This window comes from Salmo salar, chromosome ssa20 (assembly GCF_905237065.1).
Source record: "Salmo salar chromosome ssa20, Ssal_v3.1, whole genome shotgun sequence".
Taxonomy (NCBI): Eukaryota; Metazoa; Chordata; class Actinopteri; order Salmoniformes; family Salmonidae; genus Salmo; species Salmo salar.
The window spans coordinates 69,603,341-69,631,300 of NC_059461.1; the positions used below are offsets into that span (position 1 = coordinate 69,603,341).

The 27,960-nt window shown below is 41.6% G+C and overlaps 2 protein-coding genes across 10 annotated transcripts; one reads left to right on the top strand and one right to left on the bottom strand.

The window, feature by feature from the left end:
* Positions 1-1,602: 1,602 nt before the first annotated feature.
* LOC106581231 (beta-galactosidase-1-like protein 2) lies at positions 1,603-19,997 on the bottom strand. 9 transcript variants are annotated; one of them, XR_006761010.1, is made up of 7 exons: positions 19,722-19,996; positions 5,373-5,448; positions 5,152-5,258; positions 4,220-5,011; positions 3,197-3,268; positions 2,714-2,830; positions 1,605-2,491 (listed from the first exon to the last, which is right to left on the bottom strand). XR_006761010.1 is itself a non-coding variant. In XM_045703868.1 (5 exons), the coding sequence occupies exons 2-5, from the start codon at positions 6,225-6,227 to the stop codon at positions 4,889-4,891; spliced, it is 345 nt and encodes a 114-aa protein (XP_045559824.1). In that variant the 5' UTR covers positions 6,228-6,273; positions 6,371-6,898; the 3' UTR covers positions 2,501-4,888. The 9 variants fall into 9 exon arrangements, 1 of the variants encoding a protein (XP_045559824.1); XR_006761004.1 differs by having other exon boundaries at positions 1,603-2,491; positions 2,714-4,770; positions 4,877-5,011; positions 19,722-19,997; XR_006761008.1 differs by having other exon boundaries at positions 1,603-2,491; positions 3,197-5,011; positions 19,722-19,997.
* LOC106581229 (beta-galactosidase-1-like protein 2) lies at positions 8,120-27,960 on the top strand. The gene is made up of 19 exons (XM_014163146.2): positions 8,120-8,312; positions 8,964-9,149; positions 9,242-9,310; positions 9,408-9,503; positions 10,034-10,142; positions 10,392-10,484; positions 10,653-10,734; positions 11,214-11,278; positions 13,042-13,126; positions 16,142-16,285; positions 16,899-16,979; positions 21,295-21,401; positions 24,347-24,493; positions 25,123-25,194; positions 25,830-25,908; positions 26,080-26,167; positions 26,597-26,711; positions 26,930-27,046; positions 27,327-27,960. Exons 1-19 carry the CDS (start codon positions 8,230-8,232, stop codon positions 27,411-27,413), a joined length of 1,905 nt encoding a protein of 634 aa, XP_014018621.1. The 5' UTR covers positions 8,120-8,229; the 3' UTR covers positions 27,414-27,960.

A 27,960-nucleotide genomic window follows, 5' to 3' on the forward strand; every position in this document is an offset into this window, starting at 1 on the left:
AAACCCACCCACCCCCCCAAAAATCATGCATTTTTACGATATAACCATTTTGACTACAATGCATATTAAACAAGTTAGAAAAATGAAATAGTAACACAATAAAATAACAAGACTATATAGGACTACCATACTGAGTCAATGTGCAGGGGCATGAGGTAGTTGAGGTAATTGAGATAATATGTGCTTGTAAACTCAGCAAAAAAAGAAACGTCCTCTCACTGTCAACTGCATTTATTTTCAGCAAACTTAACATGTGTAAATATTTGTATGAACATAAGATTCAACAACTGAGACATAAACTGAACAAGTTCCACAGACATGTGACTAACAGAAATGGAATAATGTGTCCCTGAACAAAGTAACAGTCAGTATCTGGTGTGGCCACCAGCTGCATTAAGTACTGAAGTGCATCTCCTCCTCATGGACTGCACCAGATTTGCCGGTTCTTGCTGTGAGATGTTACCCCACTCTTCCACCAAGGCACCTGCAAGTTCCTGGACATTTCTGGGGGGAATGACCCTAGCCCTCACCCTCCAATCCAACAGGTCCCAGACGTGCTCGATTGGATTGAGATCCGGGCTCTTCGCTGGCCATGGCAGAACACTGACATTCCTGTCTTGCAGGAAATCACGCACAGAACAAGCAGTATGGCTGGTGGCATTGTCATGCTGGAGTGTCATGTCAGGATGAGCCCGCAGGAAGGGTACCACATGAGGGAGGAGGATGTGTTCCCTGTAACGCACAGCATTGAGATTGCCTGCAATGACAACAAGCATGGGGTGCTGTGACACACCACCCCAGACCATGACGGACCCTCCACCTCCAAATCGATCCCGCTCCAGAGTACAGGCCTCGGTGTAACGCTCATTCCTCTACGATAAACGCGAATCCGACCATCACCCCTGGAGAGACAAAACCACGACTCGTCAGTGAAGAGCACTTTTTGCCAGTCCTGTCTGGTCCAGCGACGGTGGGTTTGTGCCCATAGGTGACGTTGTTGCCGGTGATGTCTGGTGAGGACCTGCCTTACAACCGGCCTAAAAGCCCTCAGTCCAGCCTCTCTCAGCCTCTCTCAGATTGTGCGTTCCTGGTGTAACTCAGGCAGTTGTTGTTACCATCCTGTACCTGTCCCGCAGGTGTGATGTTTGGATGTACTGATCCTGTGCAGGTGTTGTTACACGTGGTCTGCCACTGCGAGGACGATCAGCTGTCCGTCCTGTCTCCCTGTAGCGCTGTCTTAGGTGTCTCACAGTACAGACATTGCAATTTATTTCCCTGGCCACATCTGCAGTCCTCATGCCTCCTTGCAGCATGCCTAAGCCACATTCACGCAGATGAGCAGGGACCCTGGGAATCCTTCTTTTGGTGTTTTTCAGAGTCAGTAGAAAGGCCTCTTTAGTGTCCTATGTTTTTATAACTGTGACCTTAATTGCCTACCATTTGTAAGCTGCTAGTGTCTTAACCGTTCCACAGGTGCAAGCTCGTTAATTGTTTATGGTTCATTGAACAAGCATGGGAAACAGTGTTTAAACTCTTTACAATGAAGATCTGTGAAGTTATTTGGATTTTTACGAATTATCTTTGAAAGACATTCTTTTTTTGCTGAGTTTAGGTAGGGGTAAAAGTGGCTAGGCAATCAGGATAGATAATAAACAGAGGTCAATATAATGGATAATCTGTGATAAGAAATATTTAATTCAATGATATAAAAAAAAGCCCCCCTACAGGAAGGGCCGTGCCAGATTGTTATTCTCCTACTGTAAACTACATTCTTATCTTTAATAATCTTATAATAAATAACATGATTAATAACATGCATTAATAACTAGAGCTTTACCATTCAAGATGAGCATAAGATGTGCTACAAACTATATTGTGTTCATGTAAATATAATAAATACCTTTTTAGTCAACCTTACAGCTAAATTATGTGTAACAGTACCCAAGACACAAATATTTGTGAATTCAAGTGGTGTGTTTATTTATCTATATTTCAATTTAGATAGACAATAACACTGCCTATCCGGACAAATAGTGAGGCACTGAAACTGGAATGTTTCACACACCTGCATTTGACCTTGAGGACCTTTGAACTTCGTTGTCCTTTATCTCGTCCATCTCACCTTTCTTTGTTGTAATAGTCTGCATTCGAACACTAAATGTCTTGTTTTTCAATGTATGTAACTTGCCTTATGACTGTGTTCTAGGCTACATATAAATACATGTCTATTATCACATTCAGTGGTAGACCCATCCCATAACACAAAAACAACATTACATACATACAGTGTGTTACGGTAATCATAGCTTTGTATTTTACCATGTTATTACTATATTATAATAACTTGCTGTGTCATCGTTTTATTTAAATATTGATAATTTCAAAGCAGAACACAAAATGGATGTTTGTATACATCAATTGTTTTTCCATGATCAGGATTTTCAACAAAAACAAATGTATTATCATCTTTATGTTTCTCGAACACGATGATCTAAAAGTATGAAAACAAAGAAAACACAGATCCATTAAACAAACTATTCTAGCCAGTATATGTATCAGTGTCTTGATTTGAGGATAAACTGTTTAAATAAAGGCTGATAAACAATTTATAAGAATACATGGCACTGTAAACATGAGAACAACTTCTGAAAGCACCTCAGAAGACTAGAACGCTATATCTCTTGGAATTTATAGGAGCTTTTTTGAGTTCTACCTGATTATTTCCACTTTTAAGCCAAGGTCCAGGGAGGTAAAGGGTTTGCTGGTGAACGATGGACCTGTGGCGTCCAAGATTCTGCCCGTTGATAAAGACCACTCCTTTACTCCAACCCTGTGGATGGAAACACTGTAATCAGTGACTTGACACTGAGAGTTAAGAGTTTCTCTAAGAACATATTTTATCACTACTGTATGTGTGTCTGATGAGGGATGGGCCTACTACAATATACAGTACACCAATAAACCAGAGATAGGTCTACTATACTATACGAATAAACCAGCAGGGATACAATATGGACAGGTGGTGCTCTCTCTCATAACCACAAAGCCTGTTGAGCTACTTTACACACAGGCACTCTGATCAAATCAAATCAAATGTTATTGGTCAGATACACATGGTTAGCAGATGTTAATGCGAGTGTAGTGAAATGCTTGTGTCTCTGGGATGAAGGTGTCTCTGGGATGACCGTCCACATACAGCCTGCCCTGGAAGAACCCTGGGAAGGAAGGCTTCTGGGGGACAGAGTTCCACTGGTTTGCTGCACTCAATCTGAAACATGGGAGGAGATTCCCCATTTAAATAATATGGGGCAGAGCTACAATATGAGTCATCTAAACTTTAAAGGTCCAATGCAGCCATTTTCATCTCAATATCAAATAATTTCTGGGTAACAATTAAGTACCTTACTGTGATTATTTTCAATAAAAAAAGTAACATCAATTGTTTCTTAGCAAAGGGCTATTTCTCAAACAACAATTTTGCTAGGACTGTCTGGGAGTGGTCTGAGTGAGGAGGGGAAAACTGAAAATGAGCTGTTATTGGCAGAGGTTTGGAACTCTCTTTCTTATTGGTCTATTAACTAATTTACCATATGGTGATATCACCATGTAAGGCCAAAACTCCATTCCACCAAAACAGGCTGAAATTTCAGGAGGTATTTTCAAACAGCTCTTACACTAAAAGGGCATTATGTTAATTTTCACAATTTTGCAGTATTATTCCAACCTCATAGTGTGGAAATATATATAAAACACAGGAAAATCACATTTATGAATGCACTGGGCCTTTAAGACAACCTGATATGCCAGTTAAACTTGCATTGACAACAAATGACAAACTGTAAGAGCCAGAATGGAAGTTAGTGTTGTATAAATTAAATGATCAGGACAAACCTCTTTAGGAAGTTTGGCTTCATATCCAAACAGTAGATTGTAAAGCCCTTTAGAGGCACGTGGTTCAAACCAATGTCTCCCACCAGACCAAGAACAGGGTGATATGTGACTAAAGATTAAGAGCTGAATGGGCGAGTATCAATACAATACAATTATTCCAAGACCTCATGGATACTGTTGTTGAGCATTCAGGTCTATCCACTTTAACGACTATAAACTGATGTCACAGCAATAAAGGATTACACACAAAGGTCTACAGTGCCTTCAATGTATGCTTTCTGCCTTGGAATTCGGATTGTTGAAGTGGTAGCAACTAAGAATAGAATACCTTTTCGCTGATCATCCAGGGCTTTCCCATAATTCACTCTTCCATAGTTCTCCATAAGTAAACTCAATGTTCTCTCCCCCTTCAATGGAAAATACATAAAACATGTGGAAACCACTAATTGAAGCACTGCAGTCAACAGTGCATAGGACACAGAGACAATATAGGAAACGTGGCTTTCAGTTGGACTGCAGAGAGTAATTGATCATGTCCAATCTTCCGCTGTGCTATAGGTTAAGCAGCATGGACTTGTTTTTTCCAGGCAGGAGAAAAGTTAGTGATTGTGATTCCTCTTTGTCAGAACAACATTTGTCTGAAAACTTTCTGTTGGAATAATCCTAGCACCTTAGTGACAAATGCATTTATCAGCATCACCAGAAGCTTTCACCTCTAACATGGTGTTGAATATTAACTAGCCAGTTTTGAAAGCAGCTGAGCAGCACACCTATAGCCTGCATCTAAACACAAAGTATCACTATACCTTTCCCATCAGGCAGTGTAATCTCCACGATCTTATAGTCCAAAACTCTAACAAAGTGTCTGTCTACAAACACCTAGAAGACAAGCCAACTTTATTAGTACAAATGATGTATTGTCATACAGTGTGCACCATTTACTGTAGTAAATTCATGCCATGTCGCTGTGTCTGTCTGTACTCACCAGGGCTCAGTCTCAAAAATTTGTCTTGGAGTTCAGAAGGCCTCCGCTGCTGATGGTGGTCTCATATTGAGTGTAGCCATAGGACTGACCATTGTTACTGTTCTCCATGTTGACAGGCCCCTCTGACTTCAAGGGCTTGATGATGAAACAATGTCAATGAGGTGCATTCAATTAAATAATGACCATTATGGAATCAACATCAACCCTTGAGTATTGCCAACTTGCCAAGCAGGCCAGGTCACAGCAGACAGCATGCTACTTGACCCCTGGCTCACCTTGTCAGTAAACTGCAGGCTCTCCCACAGTGACAGATGCTTCTGAATGATGACAGGCTCATACACTCTCCTGGCCTGGAGGGAGGGAACCTCAGGAAGCTTCTCATCTGAGACACACAGATACACTCCAAGTTAGATAATTTCGCAAATGAAATATGGTGCCTGTTATTTTCCAAAACGCAAATAGTATTGTATGTGAATGTTTGAAAGAGAAAGCTTACTGTGAAACTGGCTGAATAAATTCCTCAAGAGCTGATACTTGGTGGTGTAAAGCCTCAGATAACGAAGCATCATAATCTAAAAAACAAAAGATTCAGATTCAGATGACAACATTTTTCTTGGCAAGGAAATGTACATTTGGGAAATGTCATTTCAAGGGATACATAAAACTGTCTGAATAGCTTCCGACTTGATGTTTGTAGGTGCCAAGGTTCACCCCAGCTCCATTCATGAAGCCAAAGCTGGTTCCACCATGGAACATAGAGGTTGATGGATACACCTGGCTCCAGTATCTGTGACACCACAGCCAACATGTCTACCAGAGGAGACAGACCGAATCAATGCTAGATGGTGGCCACTAATACAGTCCTTAGCGTGATGGATGGATGGTCAACTGTGGCTCAGTTGGTAGAGCATGGTACTTGCAATGACAGTATTGTGGGTTCAATTCCCATGTGGGCAACAGTACAAATGAAAATGTGTGCACTCACTACTATTTAATTTAATTAGGCAAGTCAGTTAATAACAAATTCTTATTTACAACAACAGCCCAGGAACAGTGAGTTAACTGCCTTGTTCAGGGGATGAACGACAGATTTTTACCTTGTCAGCTCAGGGATTTGATCTAGCAACCTTTTAGTTAGCGGCCCAATGCTCTAAGCACTAGGCTACCTGCCACCCCAGTCGCTCTGGACAAGAGTGTCTGCTAAATGACTAAAATGTAAATAATAGATTAACTTTAAGTGTTGATATAACTAGGGGTTATATGACATGATTTTCATCTCGTTTGTAATGTATTGATTTGGAGGGAAACATACCCTCTGCTGGAAACACATGGTGAGATTCACTCCAGACATCGAACCACCCAAACCAGTACTCCATTACAAGCAGAGGTTTCTGGGGCTACAGTAAGGGCAAAGTCGCACTTAGTCTTTGAACCACTATGTTTTCACAGATGCAAGACAAAATAGAAGAAAATACAGACTCATTGGCACTATACCTGCATGTACACTAAATATTACATTGTTCCGTTTGCCAGTCTTTGAAGGTTAACCGTCTTGGGAACTTAAGAGAGGAGGGGTCAAGAAAAAAAACATAGCCCCTCCCGATTGTCTGATGTCAGCAGGACTTCATTGATCCCTCTGGATGATAGAGCTGGCCAAAGGAGATACAGTTTCACTATACATTTAGAGGTCACTGCAAAAGTCTATACTGGGCATATAGAATTATGCAGATAGTGAGAAACAGTACAGTATCACATTAACTCCATTATAAAAGGCATGTATCGTTCATCCTTTGCATATGAGCCGTACTCATTCTCCACTTGAACTGCAATGATGGGGCCTCCCTCTTCAAACTACGAACCTCTCTGCGAACAGATATCAGGACAGATGTAGGGTCCTGGATGTAAAATCACCAAGAGCCCCAACTCTGCTGCCAGGCTGATGTATGGTGCATTTGGAAAGTATTCAGACCCCTTGACTTATTCTAAAATTTATTAAATTAAATGTTTTCCTCATCAATCTACACACAATACCCAATAATGACGAAGCAAAAACAGGTTTTTAGAAATGTTAGCAAATGTATTAATAATAATAATAAAACCCGAAATACCTTATTTACAGAAGTATTCAGACCCTTTGCTATGGGACTTTGAGCTCAGGTGCATCCTGTTTCCATTGATCATCCTTGAGATGTTTCTACAACTTGATTGGACATGATTTGGAAAGTCAGCGCAAAAACCAAGCCATGAAGTCGAAGGAATTGTCCGTAGAACTCAGAGACAGGATTGTGTTGAGGCACAGATCTAGGGAAGGGTACCAAAACATTTCTGCAGCATTGAAGGTCCCCAAGAACACATTGGCCTCCGTCAATTTTTAAATGGAAGAAGTTTAGAACCACCAAGACTCATCCTAGAGCTCATCCAAACTGAGCAATTGGGAGAGAAGGGCCTTGGTCAGGGAGGTGACTAAGAACCCGATGGTCACTCTGACAGAGCTCCAGAGTTCCTCTGCGGAGATGGGAGAACCTTCCAGAAGGACAACCATCTCTGCAGTTCTCCACCAATCAGGCCTTTATAATGGAGTGGCCAGACAGAAGCCACTCCTCAGTAAAAGGCACATGATAGCCAGGTTGGAGTTTGCCAAAAGGCACCTAAAGGACTCTCAAACCATGAGAAACAAGATGCTCTGGTCTGATGAAACCAACCCTAAGCACACAGCCCAGCTACAGTCCAGCGTGTGTTATGCGTGTGTCAGGGAGAGTCAGATAATTACATATGTAAAAAGATATATGTTTTTTTCCCCCATTACAATCTAGTGTAAACAGTAGGCTGGAGCGCCATGTGGTAATTCCTTTCTACGCAAGTTCGCCTGACCTGTCTTTTTACTGATTTTGGTTGTAAGGACAAAATATATTAGTGCTGCCTCCCAGTCGGTTGTCTACAGTATACAACTATCCGTTTCATAATGCCTATTGAAAGCCAGCAAAATCCTACGTCTACCAAAACTCACCTTCAGTGTACAACGTATAGGCTATAGCATAATGAAAATCTAATTATGATAGCCTAATGAGAAACAGTGTGGGCTTTGTCAGAACTAACAATCAGACTTCCCACTTGCATTAGGATTGGAGTTTTGTGAAATTCTGGTGAATATTGATATTTTAATTCAATGTGGTCTATAGCGCTCACCTGTATTTCCCCTAGAGTGAATCGCCTGTACTACAGTATTATTATCCTATTCAGAAGCCTGTCTTCCGGTGATGTGTTGTCTAACGCGGGGTCTTTGAAGGCGTGGGCTGTCAAAGCCGTTGTTGCGACGTTGGATCGTTATTCGTATTTTTTTTTAAAATACATCCATGGTCGCCAGGCTGTCTCTCATACGACGGTATGCCATTCTCGGTTTTATTATCGTCGGATATATTATCTTTCAATTCACACGGTAAGACTTTATGGGCGGGTCTCGAGTGTTTCCAAAGTTTTGTCCAGTTTGTTGTTGTGTTTTCTCATTTTGTCATGGACCTGCAAATGCATCAATATGCAACCAGTATCCCAAACGGGTTATTTAAGTAAAATATATTATAGGCAATGCTATCAAAGACAATTCATAATGAGAACATTTGATCAGATTGTTATTATTATTATTACACAGAAGAGGTAGGCCTATACCAAAGGTGAAAAAAAGAATATGCTATCAATAGTCTAATTAATTCAAAGCCATTCCATATCCTCCATTTAACCTATCATGAACTTTCACCTGACCCACCTGCTCTGGACCTTAACCTTGTGTAGACACTTCGCTTTTATTTTGCCGATTCTTATGGCACAGTGCATCGACAGTGTGAGCAATTGACTATGTAAATCTCCCGCATATTCACATTCACATTTGCATTCTGGTCAGACAAGAAGAGTAGCATGCTTGTAGCATATTTCATTATTCTTCACTATGCTGAAAGCTTTGTTGATTTAACTAAAACTTTGGGTCTGTGTTATAAATACTTAGCAACTCACCTTAGATACCATTGTCGAGTTCCTATGATTCCTATCTAGTCTAACTTTCTGGATTGACCAGCAGTTTGTCTTTCTCTTCCAGCCAACACCCAGATGTGGGGAGAATGAGCCAGAAAGAGGGACTGAGGGCCAACTCCTCTCAGTTCACTCTGGAGGGAGAGCCCTTTCGCATCCTGGGGGGCTCTATCCACTATTTCCGCGTCCCCAGAGCCTACTGGGGGGACCGCCTGCTGAAGATGAGGGCGTGTGGGGTCAACACTCTCACCACGTAGGGACACACAGAACACCTCATGTTCTCTTATACCACCACTCACTGCTTCTCTATGGAGAGATACTGAGAATGACTGCTTTATCTTTCAGATATGTGCCATGGAACCTGCATGAGCCAGAGAGAGGGGTTTTCAACTTCCAGGACCAATTGGATTTAAAGTAAGCAAGACTTCCACTTTTTTATATGATTTTGTGATGAAAATGTTTGATAGAGCTGTTGAGCTTTGTCTCTGTGTTTTTCCCTTGTGTCTCTCAGGGCGTACATCAGTCTAGCAGCAGAGTTGGGGCTCTGGGTGATTCTGCGGCCAGGACCCTACATCTGTGCTGAGTGGGACTTAGGAGGGCTGCCCAGGTTAGATGTTCCCACGTTTTAACATTTTGGCCCAGGTTGGTTTAAGCTCCCTGAATGTATAGGTCCCCCTATACGACATCTCATCCATTTCTCCTCATTAATTATTGTGATGCTCATTTCCAGTGTGGTGCTATTTCCCTCAGGTCTCTGGACAGGCAGTCCCACATTCCTTATTAGTAATGTGGCTAAATAGAATCATAGATCTAAGAGGAAAAACATATTGCTCACACACACAGAGAGAATGAAAATAGTTATTTGCTGAGCTTTTCCCCCTGAATGAGAGTCATTTGACTGACTCTGATCATCATCTTAATGGATTGAGGAAGGGTAATTGGTCCAGAAATATCTCATTATGTACTACTAGGTTAACCAGGTTATAGATAGTTGGAAATCCATTAAACTCACACTGCGTTATGAAGCAATCAATGCACTCATTATGCATTACTGCCATCAGTGCAACCAGTATTGAAATGTAACTGCATACATTGTTGATAACATTGGAGAGTTGTTATGTATTGCTTTATTCCTAGTTGGTTGCTGCGTGATCCAGACATGAAGTTGAGAACAACCTACCCAGGTTTCACAGAAGCAGTTGACTCCTTCTTTGATCAACTCATTCCAAGAGTTGCACCATATCAGGTTAATCTTTTCTCACTACTCTTCTATTAAGCTGACTTGGGTTTCCAGTTTTCCCGGTTCAATTGTGTGTGACAACAATGTCACCGCATAGATATGGTTGTTGATAAGGGCTATCACAATACTAAAATATTCTTAAAATGTTAAGCTTGATGTTTTATCAATCCAAAAGGCTTTGAAAATATATTCTTGTGACTTATTCTGGAATCAATTGAAAGCTCGCTCTTATTTGATTTATTATTTTAAACTCAGTACTCCAAGGGGGGCCCAATTATAGCAGTTCAAGTGGAGAACAAGTATGGCTCTTATGCAAAAGACGTAGAATATATGCCATACATAAAGGAGGTAAGACAATGCAGTGCATCTATTTTATTACACACACACACACACGCATACACATAAATACACACCGTGCATCACTTTATCTTGACTTCACTACAACTACTTGCATTTTCAATAGTAGAATATCAACTTGGACATATGAGCATGATTGAGATGAGATCCTTGTTCTAGGCATTATTATCCAGGGGGATCGAGGAGCTGCTCCTGACCTCAGACAACCAGGATGGGCGGAACCTCGGGGGTGTGAATGGAGGTATTGTACTGACTGGACATACAGACAGCTGCACAATAGTAGAGCCTCTGGCCCATCTGACTGCAGTCTCTGCCTGAACTGTAGTTGGTATTCTCCCATAACAGAAGAGCTCTGTCTGTGCCAAGGACCGGTGTGTGTGTGTTAGGCAGCTGCTGTTAGGCTTCATTAGAACTGCTCCTTGACTAATTCCCTTTCCACTTGAAGCCTAAACACAAAGGAGACAGATGAGCCTGTGCTGTTTAGATGGATACAGATTAAGCTAGGGAGAAAACATGACAAAAATATCTGTTAAAATGCAAAGCCGTTTCCTAAGCATGAGGTCACTGTAGCATCCCACTGGGCACACACTGGTTGAATCAACGTTGTTTCCATGTCATTTCAATGAAATGTGCCCAGTGGGATACTGTCATGCTGTATTTTATTTGTGTTTGTTGTGTATTTACTGTATGTACTGTTGAGTTTTTGTTTTCCGTCAATAGTTCTAGAAACCATCAATTTTCAGAAACTGAGCCCAGAGGGATTTAAGTATCTGGATGCAATTCAAGTGAGTTAAATGTATTGAGGTGTGTTCAGATGATTGTCTACTAATATTTATCAATAGATTTATCCAGCTCCTGCATTGTAATTGATCAGTAACTCAGTTTCATCTGACACCTGTTGATAAAAACAGAGGATATTAGCTATTTAGTCTTAATCTGTGAAATAAGTTGCTTTGAACCACAGTCTTTGTATGCCTATAGTCTTGGCCGAGTTTTTCAGAAGTTATCTAATTGGATTTCGGCAATCGGATAGGATTAAATGAAAAAACGCTTTTTGAGAAATGTTTGCTAATTTATGGAAGAAAAAAATGAAATACCACATTTACATAAGTATTCAGACCCTTTACTCAGTACTTTGTTGAAGCACCTTTGGGATTGATTACAGCCTCAAGTCTTCTTGGGTATGATGCAACAAGCTTGGCACACCTGTATTTGGGGAGTTTCTCCAATTATTCTCTGCAGATCCTCTCAAGCTCTGTCAGGTTGGATGGGGAGTGTCTCTGCACAGCTATTTTTAGGCCTCTCCAGATATGTTAGATCGGGTTCATGTCTGGGCTGTGGCTGGGCCACTCAAGGACATGCAGAGACTTGTCCCAAAGCCACTCCTACGTTGTCTTGTCTGAGGTCCTGAATGCTCTGGAGCAAGTTTTCATCAAGGATCTTCATCAAGGATCCGTTCATCTGTACCTCGATCTTGACTAGTCTCCCAGTCCCTGCCGCTGAAAGATATCCCCACAGCATTATGCTGCCACCACCATGCTTCACCATAGGGATGGTGCCAGGTTTCCTCTAGACGTGACGCTTGGCATTCAGGCCAAAGAGTTCAATCTGGGTTTCATCAGACCAGAGAATCTTGAGAGTCCTTTAAGTGCCTTTTGGCAAACTCCAAGCGGGCTGTAATGTGCATTTTACTGAGCAGTGGCTTCCATCTGGCCACTCTACCATACAGGCCTGATTGGTGGAGTGCTGCAGAGATGGTTGTCCTTCTGGAAAGTTCTCCCATCTCCACAGAGTAACTCTGGAGCTCTGTCAGAGTGACCATTGGGTTCTTGGTCACCTCCTTGACCAAAGCCCTTCTCCCCGATTACTCAGTTTGGCCGGGCGGCCAGTTCTAGGAAGAGTCTTGGTGGTTCCAAACTTATTCTATTTAAGAATGGGGACCTTCAATGCTGCAGAAATATTTTGGTACCCTTCCCCAGATCTGTGCCTCGACACAATCCTGTCTCGGAGTTCTATGGACAGCTCCTTCGACCTCATGGCTTGGTTTTTGCTCTGACATGCACTATCAACTGTGGGACCTTTATATAGACAGGTATGTGCTTTTCCAAATCATGTCCAGTTAATTTAATTTACCACAGGTGGACTCCAATCAAATTGTAGAAACATCTCAAGAATGATCAATGGAAACATGATGCACTTGAGCTCAATTTCAAGTCTAATAGCAAAGGGTCTGAATATAAATAAGGTTTTCCTGTTTTTTATTTTTAATAAATGTGCAAAAATGTCGAAAACATTTTCACTTCGTCATCGTGGGGTATTGTGTGTAGATTGATGGGGAAAACAAATAATTTTATCCATTTTAGAATAAGACTGTAACGTAACAAAATGTGGAAAAAGTGAAGAGGTCTGAATACTTTCCGAATGCACTGTAACTTTTTAAAAACTGGACCCTGATGTTCATGGAGTAAATACTATGTCTACAAGGAGTAACATATATTTTGTTTATTTGTACCTCTCTGTTGAACATTCCCTTTCCTAATTCCTCTAGCCCCAGAAGCCCAAGATGGTGATGGAGTATTGGTCTGGGTGGTTTGACCTCTGGGGTGACCTTCACCATGTTTTTGCTGCTGAGGGTAAGTCATATTTCCACAAGCAGCAGGACCTTTGCCACACTGCATGAGTCCCACTTAATAGATTGGTCACATGGTGCTTAGCATATGGTCAGTTCTCCTTTGTGATATGTTTCTGTCAGAAATTAATATGCTTTCCATGTGTGCTTATTTCCAAGCCAAGAATCATAAACTTTTATTCCCCCTAAAATTGTATTTTGATCCATGTAGTCAATTCCAACTGAACCAAGCTGGGATTTGTATACTGTTTTATACTGTGTTATACTGGCCTTCAGTGTCTAGAACCTTCAAAATAAATGGAAACAGCAAAGTCCCTATAGTCGCCCTACATGTGTATATACACTCAATAGAAGAGTATTCCATGCAGTGCATACATGTGTGAATCATTCTCTCAGCAGGGAACAGTACAGTATGTGAAAGTGCTACTGACTAACCGTTTAATACACACACACACACTCCGCATAACATTGTAGCCACTGCTTGCTTTGGAATATTTTGGTCATGATGGTGATTCAAAAAAACTAAATTTTCACAATTTCAGTGCATCACTGCAGTAAATACTTGTCAGTTGTCATACAGCTTGGCACTCAGTCGTGGATGTAAATTAATGTCATGTAGATTCTCCAGACTGTCCTTCTTATGTTGAACAACAGCCACTGATGACTCGGGTCCCCAGGCCTGGTTTTGTCCTGTCATTGTCAGCAGCATCCACGTCTATCTCGCACACACAGGATCAAAATCAAATGAAATTGTATTTGTCACATGCGCCGAATACAACAGGTGTGTAGACCTTACCGTGAAATGGTTACTTACAAGCCCTTAACCAACAATGCAGTTCAAGAAATAGAGTTAAGAAAATATTTACTAACTAAAGTAAAAAATAAATAAAAAAGTAACACAATAAAGAGGCTATAGACGGGGTGCCGGTACCGAGTCAATGTGCGAAGGCACAGGTTAATTGAGGTAATTTGTACATGTAGGTTGGGGTAAAGTGACTATGCATAGATAATAAACAGCAAGTAGCAGCAGTGTCAATGTGAATAGTCCGGGTGGCCATTTGATTAATTGTTCAGCAGTCTTATGCCTTGGGGGTAGAAGCTATTAAGGAGCCTTTTGGACCTAGACTTGGCACTCAGGTACCGCTTGCCGTGCGGTAGCAGAGAGAACAGTTTATGACTTGGGTGACTTGCTAATCAAGGCATGCTCTGTCACTCCATGCTTGTTATTCATTATCCCGCTGCCCTTGATTTAAATCAGTAAAGTCAGCTCAATTTGAATGTCTAGTTAAACATTTGACTATGTTCTAAACTCAGCAAAAAAGAAACATCCTCTCACTGTCAACTGTGTTTATTTTCAAAAAACTTAACATGTGTAAATATTTTTATGAACATAAGATTCAACAACAGAGACATAAACTGAACAAGCTCCACAGACATGTGACTAACAGAAATAGAATAATGTGTCCCTGAACAAAAGGGGGCGGGTCAAAACTAATAGTAGTATCTGGTGTGGCCACCAGCTGGATTAAGTGCTGAAGTGCATCTCCTCCTCATGGACTGCACCAGATTTGCCAGTTCTTGCTGTGAGATGTTACCCCACTCTTCCACCAAGGCACCTGCAAGTTCCCAGACATTTCTGGGGGGGGAAATAGCCCTAGCCCTCACCTTCCGATCCAACAGGTCCCAGACGTGCTCAATGGGATTGAGATCCGGGCTCTTCGCTGGCCATGGCAGAACACTGACATTCCTGTCTTGCAGGAAATCACGCACAGAACGAGCAGTATGGCTGGTGGCATTGTCATGCTGGAGGATCATGTCAGGATGAACCTGCAGGAAGGGTACCACATGAGGGAGGAGGATGTCTTCCCTGTAACGCACAGCGTTGAGATTGCCTGCAATGACAACAAGCTCAGTCCGATGATGCTGCGAGACGCTGCCCCAGACCATGACGGACCCTCCACCTCCAAATCGATCCCGCTCCAGAGTACAGGCCTCGGTGTAATGCTCATTCCATTCGACGATAAACGCAAATCCAACCATCACCCCTGGTGAGACAAAACCGTGACTCGTCAATAAAGAGCACTTTTTGCCAGTCCTGTCTGGTCCAGCGACGGTGGGTTTGTTGCCCGTGATGTCTGGTGAGGACCTGCCTTACAACAGGCCTACAAGCCCTCAGTCCAGCCTCTCGCAGACAGTCTGAGCACTGATGGAGGGTTTGTGCATTCCTGGTGTAACTCGGGCAGTTGTTGTTGCCATCCTGTACCTGTCCCGCATGTGTGTTGTTCGGATGTACCGATTCTGTGCAGGTGTTGTTACACGGGGTCCTGAAAAAGGGATGTTTCTTTTTTTGCTGAGTTTATATCAGAAATTCAAACTTTTTCCCACGGTGCCCCCCTTCCAGAATTGGAGAACATCCCTACCCCCCCCCCCCCAACAAGGTCTTAAAAAAACTAAATAAAATGTTAGCTGACATGGGCTAGTTGATCTGGACATTTCTGACCAGTTATAAATAGCTCTAAGGTATGCAATGCCAAGAGGAACTGATGATGCACTACCCAATTTCCAAATTGCACCTTGTGCATTCTACTATTACAACTTACATCAAGAGAAAGTTTAATGCCAGACTGAGTTCCTTAATTGGAAAAAAAAGGTTGGGAACCACTGTTCTATGCAATATGTGTAGCTAATCAGTATGTTGAGGCAGGAGATTTTGAATGGGGATCGGGTTGTTCCTATAAGGACTTATAGTTAAATGTAATAAGGTGTGGCGGGGTTTAATCCATATTGCAATTGAACTGATTTTAAGGGCAATAGGATGCTTGGAACGAGGTCAATTGCTTGTCAAATGTTATCATACTTTTTGTTTTACTCTTGGGCTACCTGCCACAGTGCTTGAATATAGAGGTAGATTTTATAGCAATGGATATGATACACCTATTACGTGCACCAGGTCTTGTAGTTCTACTATGTCTCTGTACCCATCAGTAGTAAGTTCTCATTTGTCACCCTTCTTTGGCAGACATGGTTACTATTGTGACGGAAATCCTGAAACAGGACGCATCAATCAATCTTTACATGTTCCACGGAGGAACTAATTTTGGCTTCATGAACGGGGCCTTTGCAATTGCCACGCCCATGCCTAAGCCAATGGTAACAAGCTATGGTAAGTTCTATTTGGATCTGTTTTAAAATCAATATGTTCTCATAGTTTACCTTGTTATTTCTCTTTATTGAAACATACCTCTGATAAGGATCTTACACCAGCCAGTTATACAGGCGGTGTTACAGTAATGCACAGTCATTGTACTGTTAGTAAAGGCCAGTAGATGGTGCTGTCACTCCTCAACAGTGCTTGACCTCAGGCTGCATTTTAACACTCACTGCATAATTAATTCATCAGCTAATACAATGCATGGGAAATGTAAATGAAAGACTGCATGATGGGTTTTATATCCTGTTTGGGACTGTTGACATTGTAATGACCTCGCTACTCAGAGGAGAATGACATTGATGTCAAACACAGTAACAGTGGCACCTGCTCTTTGACCTTCAAGTCAGTAGACTGTAGTCTGTATTTGCATTTTATTTTCTCCACTGCCTCTTGCCTCCATCCAAACTCCTGCAGCCGTATCTGTCAAGATAACCACAAAATATGTCTCCTGCTGGCTGAGATGTTTGAAAGGAGCAGAGTGAAACTCATCGGACACGGGAGTAGGCATCCCCGCCTTTCGCTCCTCGTGCCCCTTGCTGTTCTGATAGTGGCATTATCTTTTCAGATTACGATGCTCCGTTATCTGAGGCAGGGGATTACACCACCAAGTACACTCTTCTGAGGAATGTATTGAGCCGCTACCACAGTGAGTGTCGCCGTGAGGGGCTCTTTGTATCGTTCTCCAAAGTCACTTAGTAAGGCCCTATGGGGAACATTGAGTCCGTCTTGCCCAATCAGAGATGAGTGTGTGAGATTGATGCTGGGTATGGTGAACTACAGGAGCGTTTCTAAAACTCCCCTCCCCCCTCCTGGGTGCATGTTTTGTTTTTTGCCCTAGCACTACAAAGCTGATTCAAATAACCAACTCATCATCAAGCGGAGAGGATACACCCAGGACCAAGTTTGAGATACCCTGGACTACAGTACAGCAGGGATAGGAGGGGACATCAGATTAACAGTTTAGGGACACGCCCCACCTCCCAAACATACAGTCAGAGCAATCTTACATTTATCCAGCCTCCCGGTAAACTAAGATCTTCAGGGCTATCTTAACATCTTTCATCCTTACGTTGTGCAGTATGTTGAACAATGAGCATTGGCCTGGATGAGAGTGGTCACTAAAGCGTGCGTCTATGTTCGATTCAGCACCACATATACATGACCTAGTTCTGTATTTAGATCCAACTTGATATATGCTATTGTTTGGCTCTCAGCTCATCTGAGTTTCATGAGTCATGCATACCCTGTGTAAGTAAGTAGCCTTGCACAAGCCTTGGCTTTTGCAAGCCGGCATGGTTTATAGGAGCCCATCTCCTGTTTCTATAGAATGAGGCACTTTAATGTACAGTACAAGTACACCCCCTGGACAGGACACTAGTCTATCACAGGGCTTTTGGCTCTCAGCTCATATGAGTTTTGTGAGTAATGCGTACCCATAGTCACAGACTAAAACATTATCTCTAATAATTGACCATAAATAGAATGAAAATACTGTCAATTGAATATCTAACACTTGGTTTAATAACAACATTAAATAAATAGTATTGTTCTTCAAAATGGACAATAGATGCTGTAGTGGTTAAAAGCCAAGGTAATACGATTTGATTATGCATGTGGCAGGCAGTCCAACTTGCACAACATTCTTTAAATTGAGTTCAAATATCAATCCACTCTAGAATTCAATGACATTGTAGTTTCAAGTTTATTGTCACAGGTGTAGCCGTGTTGAATTGACCAAAATGCAGCTGGGATGTGAATACTCATCTTTTAATGAAAATGAATAAAGCAAACACGGAAAACAATAAACAAGCGCGACTAAAGACAGGTTAACATGCTATACTTACAAATAATAGCAGTGCTAACGAAACAACCCACAAACCCAGATGACAAACACACTCCTAATATATGACTCCCAATCAGGAACAACGATAACCAGCTGAACCTGATTGGGAGCCACACAGACCAACATAGAAACAGACATCCCAGAACACACATACACAGACTTCTTCTACCACGTCCTGACCAAAATACTACACAACTACTCCCTCTGCTGGTCAGGACGTGACATTTATAAACTGCAGCTGATAACTGTCAGGCAGCTCACACAATATCAAACAGCAAAAGTGTGAAACGGCAATTTGCTCCATAGAAATACTTGGCTTTTAAACTCAGAATGCCATTTCAGGACTAGGTGATTTGCCACCCATTAGCCCCATAGAAATACTTGGCTTTTAAACTCAGAATGCCATTTCAGGACTAGGTGATTTGCCACCCATTAGCCCCTTTTAGTGGCCCAGATGTTGAACATAGTGGTAGGGGAGCACTTTCCACCAATAACCCTAAGTGGCTGCAGGTTTCAGAGTGCTTCAACACCTTAGAGGGCTGGAGGACATCTCTTACAGAACACCAAAATTCAGCTCCAACAGTTGGAAAAGGGAGAATGGGTATGATTGTGTGACATGTACTATCAGCTGGATGCTGCTACTGCTGTCAAGCTCAGATGTTTTCCCAGTAATTATCTTAAAAACCTGGATTATTTCCTGAGTCACAGATGTTTTCCACTTCTGTATTGATCTGGAGTCGTCATTTGTCACATGCAGAGGTCAAAATGATCATATGAAATTATTATGTTGTGACAAAAATAAATAGATTTAATTATCTTGTAACCGATCATTTATATTATTATCTAGCAATGACACAGTCTGAATAAACAGTTTATTTTCAATATATAGCTCCAGCTACTAGTAAGGTTTGTTAAAATAGAGCCCTAACACAATATAGCGCTATATAGACAAAGGTTCAGGGGTTTGTCAGGAATATTTGTGCTATTTTCACTATTACAATTATTGGCGCACTTGCTGGCGTTCGCTGGGTTGATGAATAAACACGGCCCCTCACTGGCCAATCAGAACGTGCTCCTTGGCGAAATATCTCGTTGTGTATTTACGGTCTTTTATGTATTGCCTTGGAATCATCTCCAATTCCAATGTTAGTCTGTTATAGTTTGTTAAATGGCTTACAGAAACGAAATAACAAAATGTAGAACCAAATACATTAACTTGAACCCATTTGCAGTCCACGTTGTTCTAAGTAATTGCGTGGCTTCAATAGCATTCACACTGATATAGGAGCTCGGCCTACTGTAAATTGGATTATGGCTGACTTCATTATTGACAAGGCCTCAAAAGAAAACGAATAATTCAATTCAAATTCTAAACAAAACTTGTTTCAAATAGGCTATGTTACACTTACAGGCGCCATAATTTCTCTTCATGGGCATAGAATATTAAAACAAACGCAGACTATGGAGGGTTTTACACACATCCAAACTTCTCACAGTAGCTGGACAAAGATCCAATATAAAAAGAAAGGGAGAATGTCCACTCACCGTTATACTGCTCCCAAATAGGCCTGCTCCCAGATTCACACATCTCCAGATGTTACTATCAAGGCACAAGGCGAGACCCAAATGCAGACACAGGAGGCAGATGGTTGGAGTCTTACAATGTTTATTAATCCAAAGGGGTAGGCAAGAGAATGGTCGTGGACAGGCTAAAAGGTCAAAACCAGATCAGAGTCCAGGAGGTACAGAGTGGCAGACAGGCTCATGGTCAAGGCAGGCAGAATAGTAAGGCAGGCAGGTACAAAGTCCAGAAACAGCCAAGGGTCAAAAACGGGAGGACTAGAAAAGGGAGAATGCAAAAAGCAGGAGACCGGGAAAACCGCTGGTTGACTTGGAACATACAAGACGAACTGGCACAGAGAGACAGGAAACGCAGGGATAAATACACTGGAGAAAATAAGCGACACCTGGAGGGGGTGGAGACAATCACAAGGACAGGTGAAACAGATTAGGGTGTGACAGTTACATTGCATGCACGGATGTTGTAACAATACAACCAGTAAGGTGAATCATTCTAATACGATTTGTTGTAATAAAATTCAATGAAAAACAAGCACGTTTAAAAAAAAAAAACAGACATTAATTAAATGTAAAATGTAATGATGTCATAAAAAGACTCGCATTGCTGTTGGAACAGCCTTCGTTATAGTAGGCCTAATGGCGGGCTTGGGTTTTGAACATATGAAACGGAAAAAAAGCAATTGTTAAAGGTTACAGATAACTTCTAAATATGATGTTCACCGGCATTCACCTGAGGTTCTCATCTCTCGTTTCATGATGGGCATGAAAAGGAGGGGGTTTTACGCACGTCCAAAATGGGACCTGCATGGCTAAAATAATGTGGGCCTGCCTACAATGCATAGATACAAAGGGAATGTCAGCTCACTGTTTTACTCCTCTCAAACGTTATATTTTAATAAAGGTTTGGCGATTAAGATTTATTTCCAAACGGTCTCAGGAGCCAAACATGTTATGGACAGTCTTGACTTGCATTTGGCAGGGGGGGAAAGGCCTTAATTGAGAGGAGGGGAGGCTATGCTAGATTTTTAACCAAATAAAAAGAAATGGGAGAAAACATTTCGTTTTTTATGTTTCTAAATACGAAGTACGCAGGCACCAAAAGCACATTAGGCTACTCTTGGTCCATGCGCATATGGGCAGTGTGCTGGATAGGCTGTGTTTCCACTGCCAAAATTCATGCCGTAACCAACTGCGTTACCACTAAAACCAGCTTTTGGTTGGTCTTAAATATCCCTACCAGCCCTCCCTGAAGTTAGCACTTTGGATCATGTTCTGATATAAGAATGGTAAATTGCCGAACCTGGCGTTAGGGCTTGATAATGCCAGTAAGCCAGTTTCTACATGACAAAATTGCAAACTAACGTGCGTTTGACACTAGCACCGCCTTAACGGCAGCCGAAAATAGAGCCCTTAGAGTGTATTGATGTTCCTACAAACCCTCTGTTCATGTTGGTAAACTCAAAAGTACTGTTTCTATCCACCAAGAGACTCCCACTCCCCCGCATGTTCTATATCTGACTATGTCTGTGTGTCTCAGGTGAGAAGCTTCCTGAGGTTCCCTCCCTCCAGGCCAGGAGAGTGTATGAGCCTGTCATCATTCAGAAGCATCTGTCACTGTGGGAGAGCCTGCAGTTTACTGACAAGGTGAGCAGCTAGGGCCCAAGTAGCATACTGTCTGCTGTAACCTGGCCTGGACTGCTTGGTTGTATACAGTTGCACTAGACTTGGTTGTATACAATATCACAAGAATTGGTTGTATATTTATCACTAGAATTAGATGTACACAGTATCACTAGATGAGAACTTACATGCTCTCTTCATTGTTTATTTTTTGGGCAAATGTAGCAGCGTGTCTGGTACTTGCGTAAACCATTAATTATTAACTAGCCATTGCTGTAATTTGCTCCCTTATGAGACGACAATTACTTTCCCACCATCTAAATCCAGACACTTGTAGAAAGAATGTTTTTCATAATTATGGTAATTAGCTGTCTAAAAATGGACCTTGACCTTTATATTATACAGTGCTTTGGAAAGTATTCAGACCCCTTGCCCTTTTCCACATTGTATAATGTTACAGCCTTATTCTAAAAGGTATTACATCGTTTTTCCCCCCCTCATCAATCTACACACAATACCCCATAATGACAAAGCAAAAATAGTTTTTTTGAAATGTTTGCTTATGTATTAAAAATAAAAAACTGAAATATCACATTTACATAAGTATTCATACCCTTTACTCAGTACTTTGTTGAAGCACCTTTGGCAGAAATTACAGTATTGAGTCTTCTTGGGTATGTCTCTACAAGCTTGGCACACCTGTATTTGGGGAGTTTCTCTCGTTCTTCTCTGCAGATCCTCTCAAGCTCTGTCAGGTTGGATCGGGAGAAATGCTGTACAGCTATTTTCAGGTCTCTCCAGATATGTTTGATGAGTTACAAGTCCAGGCTCTGACTGGGCCATTCAAGAACATTCAGAGACTTGTCCCGAAGCCACTCCTGCGTTGCATTGGCTGTGTGCTTAGGGTCATTGTTATGTTGGAAGGTGATCCTTCGCTCCCAGTCTGAGTTCCTGAGTGCTCTGGAATAGGTTTTCATCAAGGATCTCTCTGTACTTTGCTCCGTTAATCTTTCCCTCAATCCTAACTATTCTCCCAGTCCCTGCCACTAAAAAACATCCCCACAGCATGATGTTGCCACCACCATGCTTCACCGTAAGGATTGGTGCCAGGTTTTCTGCAGACGTGACGCTTGGAATTCAGGCCAAAGAGTTCAATCTTGGTTAAATCAGACCAGAGAATCTTGTTTCTCATGGTCTGAGAGTGTTTAGGTGCCTTTTGGCAAACTCCAAGCGGGCTGTCATGTGCCTTTTACTGAGCAGTGGCTTCCGTCTAGCCACTCTACCATAAAGGCCTGATTGGTGGAGTGCTGCAGAGATGGTTTTCCTTCTGGAAGGTTTTTCAATCTCCACAGAGGAACTCTAGAGCTCTATCAGAGTGACCATCGGGTTCTTGGTCACCTCCCTGACCAAGGCCCTTCTCCCCCAATTGCAGGGTTTGGCTGGGCGGCCAGCTCTAGGAAAAGTCTTGGTGGTTCCAAACTTATTCCATTTAAGAATGATGGAGGCCACTGTGTTTTGGGGACCTTCAATGCTGCAGAATTTTTTTGGTACCCTTCCCCAGATCTGTGCCTCGACACAATCCTGTCTCCGAGCTCTACGGACAATTCCTTCGACCTCCTGGCTTTGTTTTTGCACTGACATGCACTGTCAACTGTGGGACCTTATATAGACAGGTGTGTGCCTTTCCAAATCATGTCCAATCAATTGAATTTACCACAGGTGGACTCCAATCTAGTTGTAGAAACAGCTCAAGGATGATCAATGGAAACAGGATGCACCTGAGCTCAATTTCAAGTCTCATAGCAAAGGGTCTTATGTAAATAAGGTATTTCAGTTTTTTATTTGTAATAAATTTGCAAAAATATCTAAAAAAAACAGTTTGCTTTGTCGTTATTGGGTATTGTGTGTAGATTGTTGAGGACAAAAAACATATTGAATCCATTTTAGAATAAGGCTGTAACGTAACAAAATGTGGAAAAAGTCAAGGGGTCTGAATACTTTCCGAAAACACTGTATATACACTGCCACTGTATTCATACCCCTTGACTTATTTCACATTTTGTTGTGTTAACCTGAATTCAAATGGATTAAATAGATGTTTTTTCCTCACCCATCTACACACATTTTTTTTAAATACATTTTTGCACATTTAATGAAAATTCTATACAGAAGCAGTACACAGCGTTGTATGAGATCTTCAGTTTCTTGGCAATTTCTCGCATGGAATAGCCTTCATTTCTCAGAACAAGAATAGACCGACGAGTTTCAGAAGAAAGTGCTTTGTTTCTGGACATTTTGAGCCTGTAATCGAACCCACAAATGCTGATGCTCCAGATACTCAACTAGTCTAAAGAAGGCCAGTTTTATTGCTTCTTTAATCAGCACAACAGTCTTCAACTGTGCTAACATAATTGAAAAAGGGTTTTCTAATGATCAATTAGCCTTTTAAAATGATAAACTTGGATTAGCTAACACAACGTGCCATTGGAACACAGGAGTGATGGTTGTTGATAATGGGCCTCTGTATGCCTATATAGATATTTCATTAAAAAATCTGCCGTTTCCAGCTACAATAGTCATTTATAACATTATCAATGTCTACACTGTATTTCTGATCGATTTGATGTTATTTTAATGGACAAAAATATGTTTTTCTTTCAAAAACAAGGACATTTCTAAGAGATACCAAACTTTTGAATGGTAGTGTATGTAAATTAGATATTTCTGTTTTTCAGTTTCAATACATTTTCAAACATTTCAAAAAACATGTTTTCACTTTGTCGTTATGAGGTATTGTGTATAGATGGGTGAGAAAAAAAATCTATTTAATCCATTTTGAATTCAGGCTGTAAGACAACAAAATGTGGAATAAATCAAGCTGTATGAATACTTTCTAATGTCACTGTATCATATAATATATAATCATGTCAGATTAGATAGGACTTTGTTCTTGTTTTGTCCTGGTGTAGCCCTTGAAGTCAGAGAAACCAGTCAACATGGAGAACCTTCCTGTCAACAATAACAATGGTCAGTCCAACGGCTACACTCTGTATGAGACCATAATCCACAGCGGAGGCCTTCTGAACTCCATGAACAATGTTAGAGACAGAGCCCTGGTGAGTACAGACAGACACAGCTACATGGCATTATATCATCATTATTTCATGATATTAGCAAATGGCAAGTACCTGTAACAATGCCTCCTAGTAGGAGGGGGGTGTGTAGGAATCAGGAGCAGGAGAGCAGAGAAGTTCCAGTGGCACACAACGTTTAATCAGGCGGTCCCGAAGGCACAATACAAACAAATGGGAAAACACGCACAAACGTAGTCGCCACCCACAGGGAATAAATTATGCACATGGAGGAGAAACCTCGACTCCACAAACAAAGTCACGCAAGCACATGGTTAACATTTACCGAAAATATAAACGAAACCCAGTGGTGCAGGCACGCACCCCTTACATGCAAATACACAACAAATAATCCCGCACAAAGCCTAGCCTGCAGCGGGGTGTATATAAACCCACCGAAATCAACTAAACTGAACACAGGTGTGAAAAAACAGACAGACACAAACGAAAAGGAAAATGGGATTGGTGGCAGCTAGTAGGCCGGCGACGACGACCGCCGAGCACCGCCCGAACAGGGAGAGGAGCCACCTTCGGTGGAAGTCGTGACAGTACCCTATGATGCACACCCTATGTCAGTAGATTATTTGTGCTAATAAACTTCTCTTGTCTTCTAGGTGTTTGTGGACAAACTCTTTGTTGGAGTTCTGGACTATAAGACGCTGGAGTGTGCTCTGCCTGATGGAAAGGTATAGTGATAGTGTGTGTTTCGGGCAGCAGGTAGCCTAGTGGAGAGTGTGTTGTGCCAGTAACCGAAAGGTCGCTGGTTTGGATTTCCGAGTTGACAATGTGAAACATCTCTCGATGTGCCTTTGAGCAAGGCACTTAACCCTAATTTGTTCAAGGGGCGCCGTACTACTATGGCTGACTGTAAAACAACACATTTCGCTGCAGCTATCCGGTGTATGTGACAATAACACATATCTTTTAAAGTTGTATTCAGGCTATAGGTGTGCTGCTGAGCTGCTTTCAAAACTGGCTAGTTAATATTCAACACCATGTTAGAGGTGAAAGCTTCTGGTGATGCTGATAAATGCATTTGTCACTAAGGTGCTAGGATTATTCCAACAGAAAGTTTTCAGACAAATGTTGTTCTAACAAAGAGGAATCACAATCACTAACTTTGCACCTGCCTGTTATTGGAAAACAACTACATGCTACTTTTCTATCACACAGCAGCAGATTGGACTTGATCAATTATTATCTGCAGTCCAACTGAAAGCAACATGTTTCCTCTATTGTCTTTATTTAGTCTGCTTTGCATTGTGCACTGTAGATAACACCTCCAATTGTTTCCATATCTTTTATGTACTTTTCATTGAAGGGGGAGAGAACATTGAGTTTACTCGTGGAGAACTCTGGGAGACTGAACTATGGTAAACTCCTAGATGAACAGCGTAAAGGTAATTCAATAGTTTAACCTACTGTATCTGGGTCAGTGATAGCCTTGTGGTTCTATAACTAGACACATCTATTAGTAAATCCTTTCAGAATAGGTGCTCAAAAGCAGCTAATTAACCACTGAATGTAGAAAATCAAAGACCGCCTTATTTCAGCCTTGGCTTATTTTTCAGGTCTTGTCGGAGACATTGAGTTGAACAATACCCCGCTACGAGACTTTATCATTCATAGTCTGGATATGAAGCCTGGCTTTGTAAATAGGTTTGTACTGATCATGTACATCTTTCAATTTCCATCTTCATGTTTATTTGTTCTGTTCTGAGTCTCTGTCATTGCTTGTGCCTAGCTCTGATTCTTTTGAGTTGATTATCTTCTTGGTTCTCACTGAGCGTAGAATTACAATGCCAGATTGCAGAAATAACAGCTTTTTCATGTGGTTTCCCAATACCATGTTAAAACCACATTATAATCAACTGGGAAATTAGCGCCGTCTTGAAAATGCTTGCCCACTGAGAGCAACACTACATCAAAAGATCAGAAGTGGAATAAAACCATTTACATATCCATGACTGAAGCCATGCCATTGTACACTCTCACAAATGATCTTGTTACATGAATAAATATGACGAGGAATTGTATTAGTCAGTAATTTCCTGTGTTATAATAGGGTGATCTCGTCCCATGTTTCAGACTGAGTGCATCAGGCCAGTGGAACTCTGTTTTCCAGAAGCCTTCCTTTCCAGGGTTTTTCCACGGCAAGCTGTATGTGGGTGGCCATCCCAGAGACACCTTCATCAGACTGCCTGTGAGTAAAGCAGCCCAAAAGGATCTATGGTTATGGAAGACAGCAACACCTGTCCATACTGTTTATTGATGCATAGTGTAGTAGGCCTATCTCTGGTTTATTCATAGCTAGTGTATTAGGCATCACACATCAGACCAACAAAGTGATGAAAGAAGATCCCAGAGAAACACTAAACTCTGATTTTCAAGTCACTGATTACAGTGTTGTTTTATCCACAGGGTTGGAGTAAAGGAGTGGTCTTTATCAATGGTCAGAATCTTGGACGCCACTGGTCCATGGGGCCCCAGCAAACCCTCTACCTCCCCGCCCCCTGGCTTAACCGAGGAAACAATCAGGTACTGATGCCGTAACTGTTACTGAAAAATCTCCCTCACCCTCCACAGGAGTTCACTCAGATGCCTCTGTTAGGAACATCACAGGTCAACAATTTTGATATACAGCTATAGCAGCTGGGCCACCCAGTGGGTTTGATGATATTGAACTTGGCAGTGCTTTGCAGGAATAGTCCTCAGACGACTTCTCTTTCCTCTGAACATGTTGTCTCCACACCTCGGCACCCTACTGCTGTGTTGACCTCTGCTGTGTTTCAGAGCCTTTTGTTTTTGTTGATCTCAGGTTGTTGTCTTTGAGGAGCAGGAAGCTGATGGTAAAATCCAATTTGCCAGCGAGCCTGACCTTGGAATGACTGTTGACGTACAGTGAGGATGGCCTGGTAGAATGGAGGTATGGTTAGGAGTTCCATCCTCTCACGTTTCCACACTCTGCCTGCCATCAGGGACCTAGCTGGATAGCTACTCAGAATCGATGCACATCACTGCACATGGCATTTATTTCCTGTTGGGAAGCCCCAGCCTCTGAAGGATCCAGACTAATTAAGCATCCTACTAGATCTTGCAAACGTAACTGTGCCTTCATTATATTTGATGGGCCACGGCAATATCTGGATTACAATGTACTGCAATATCTGTTTTGTACTTGTTGTTTGTGTATTACCTTTACATACATACTGTATGTCTATTGTGAGAATTTTGTCAGAGGATACTAATTTGGAGATTTCAGGTATTTTAATGTGTAGGTGTTTGTCCGGATTCAAGGACACATGTACTTTCACTATGTCATTGTATTTTATTTGATTGGACAGCAAATACATAGATTGTGCTTTTGAAATGAACCAGTGACATGTGATGGTGAATTAAACTGAACGATCAGTGCAGTGGAGACTCTCAAATACAAAGACATTCGCCAAGTA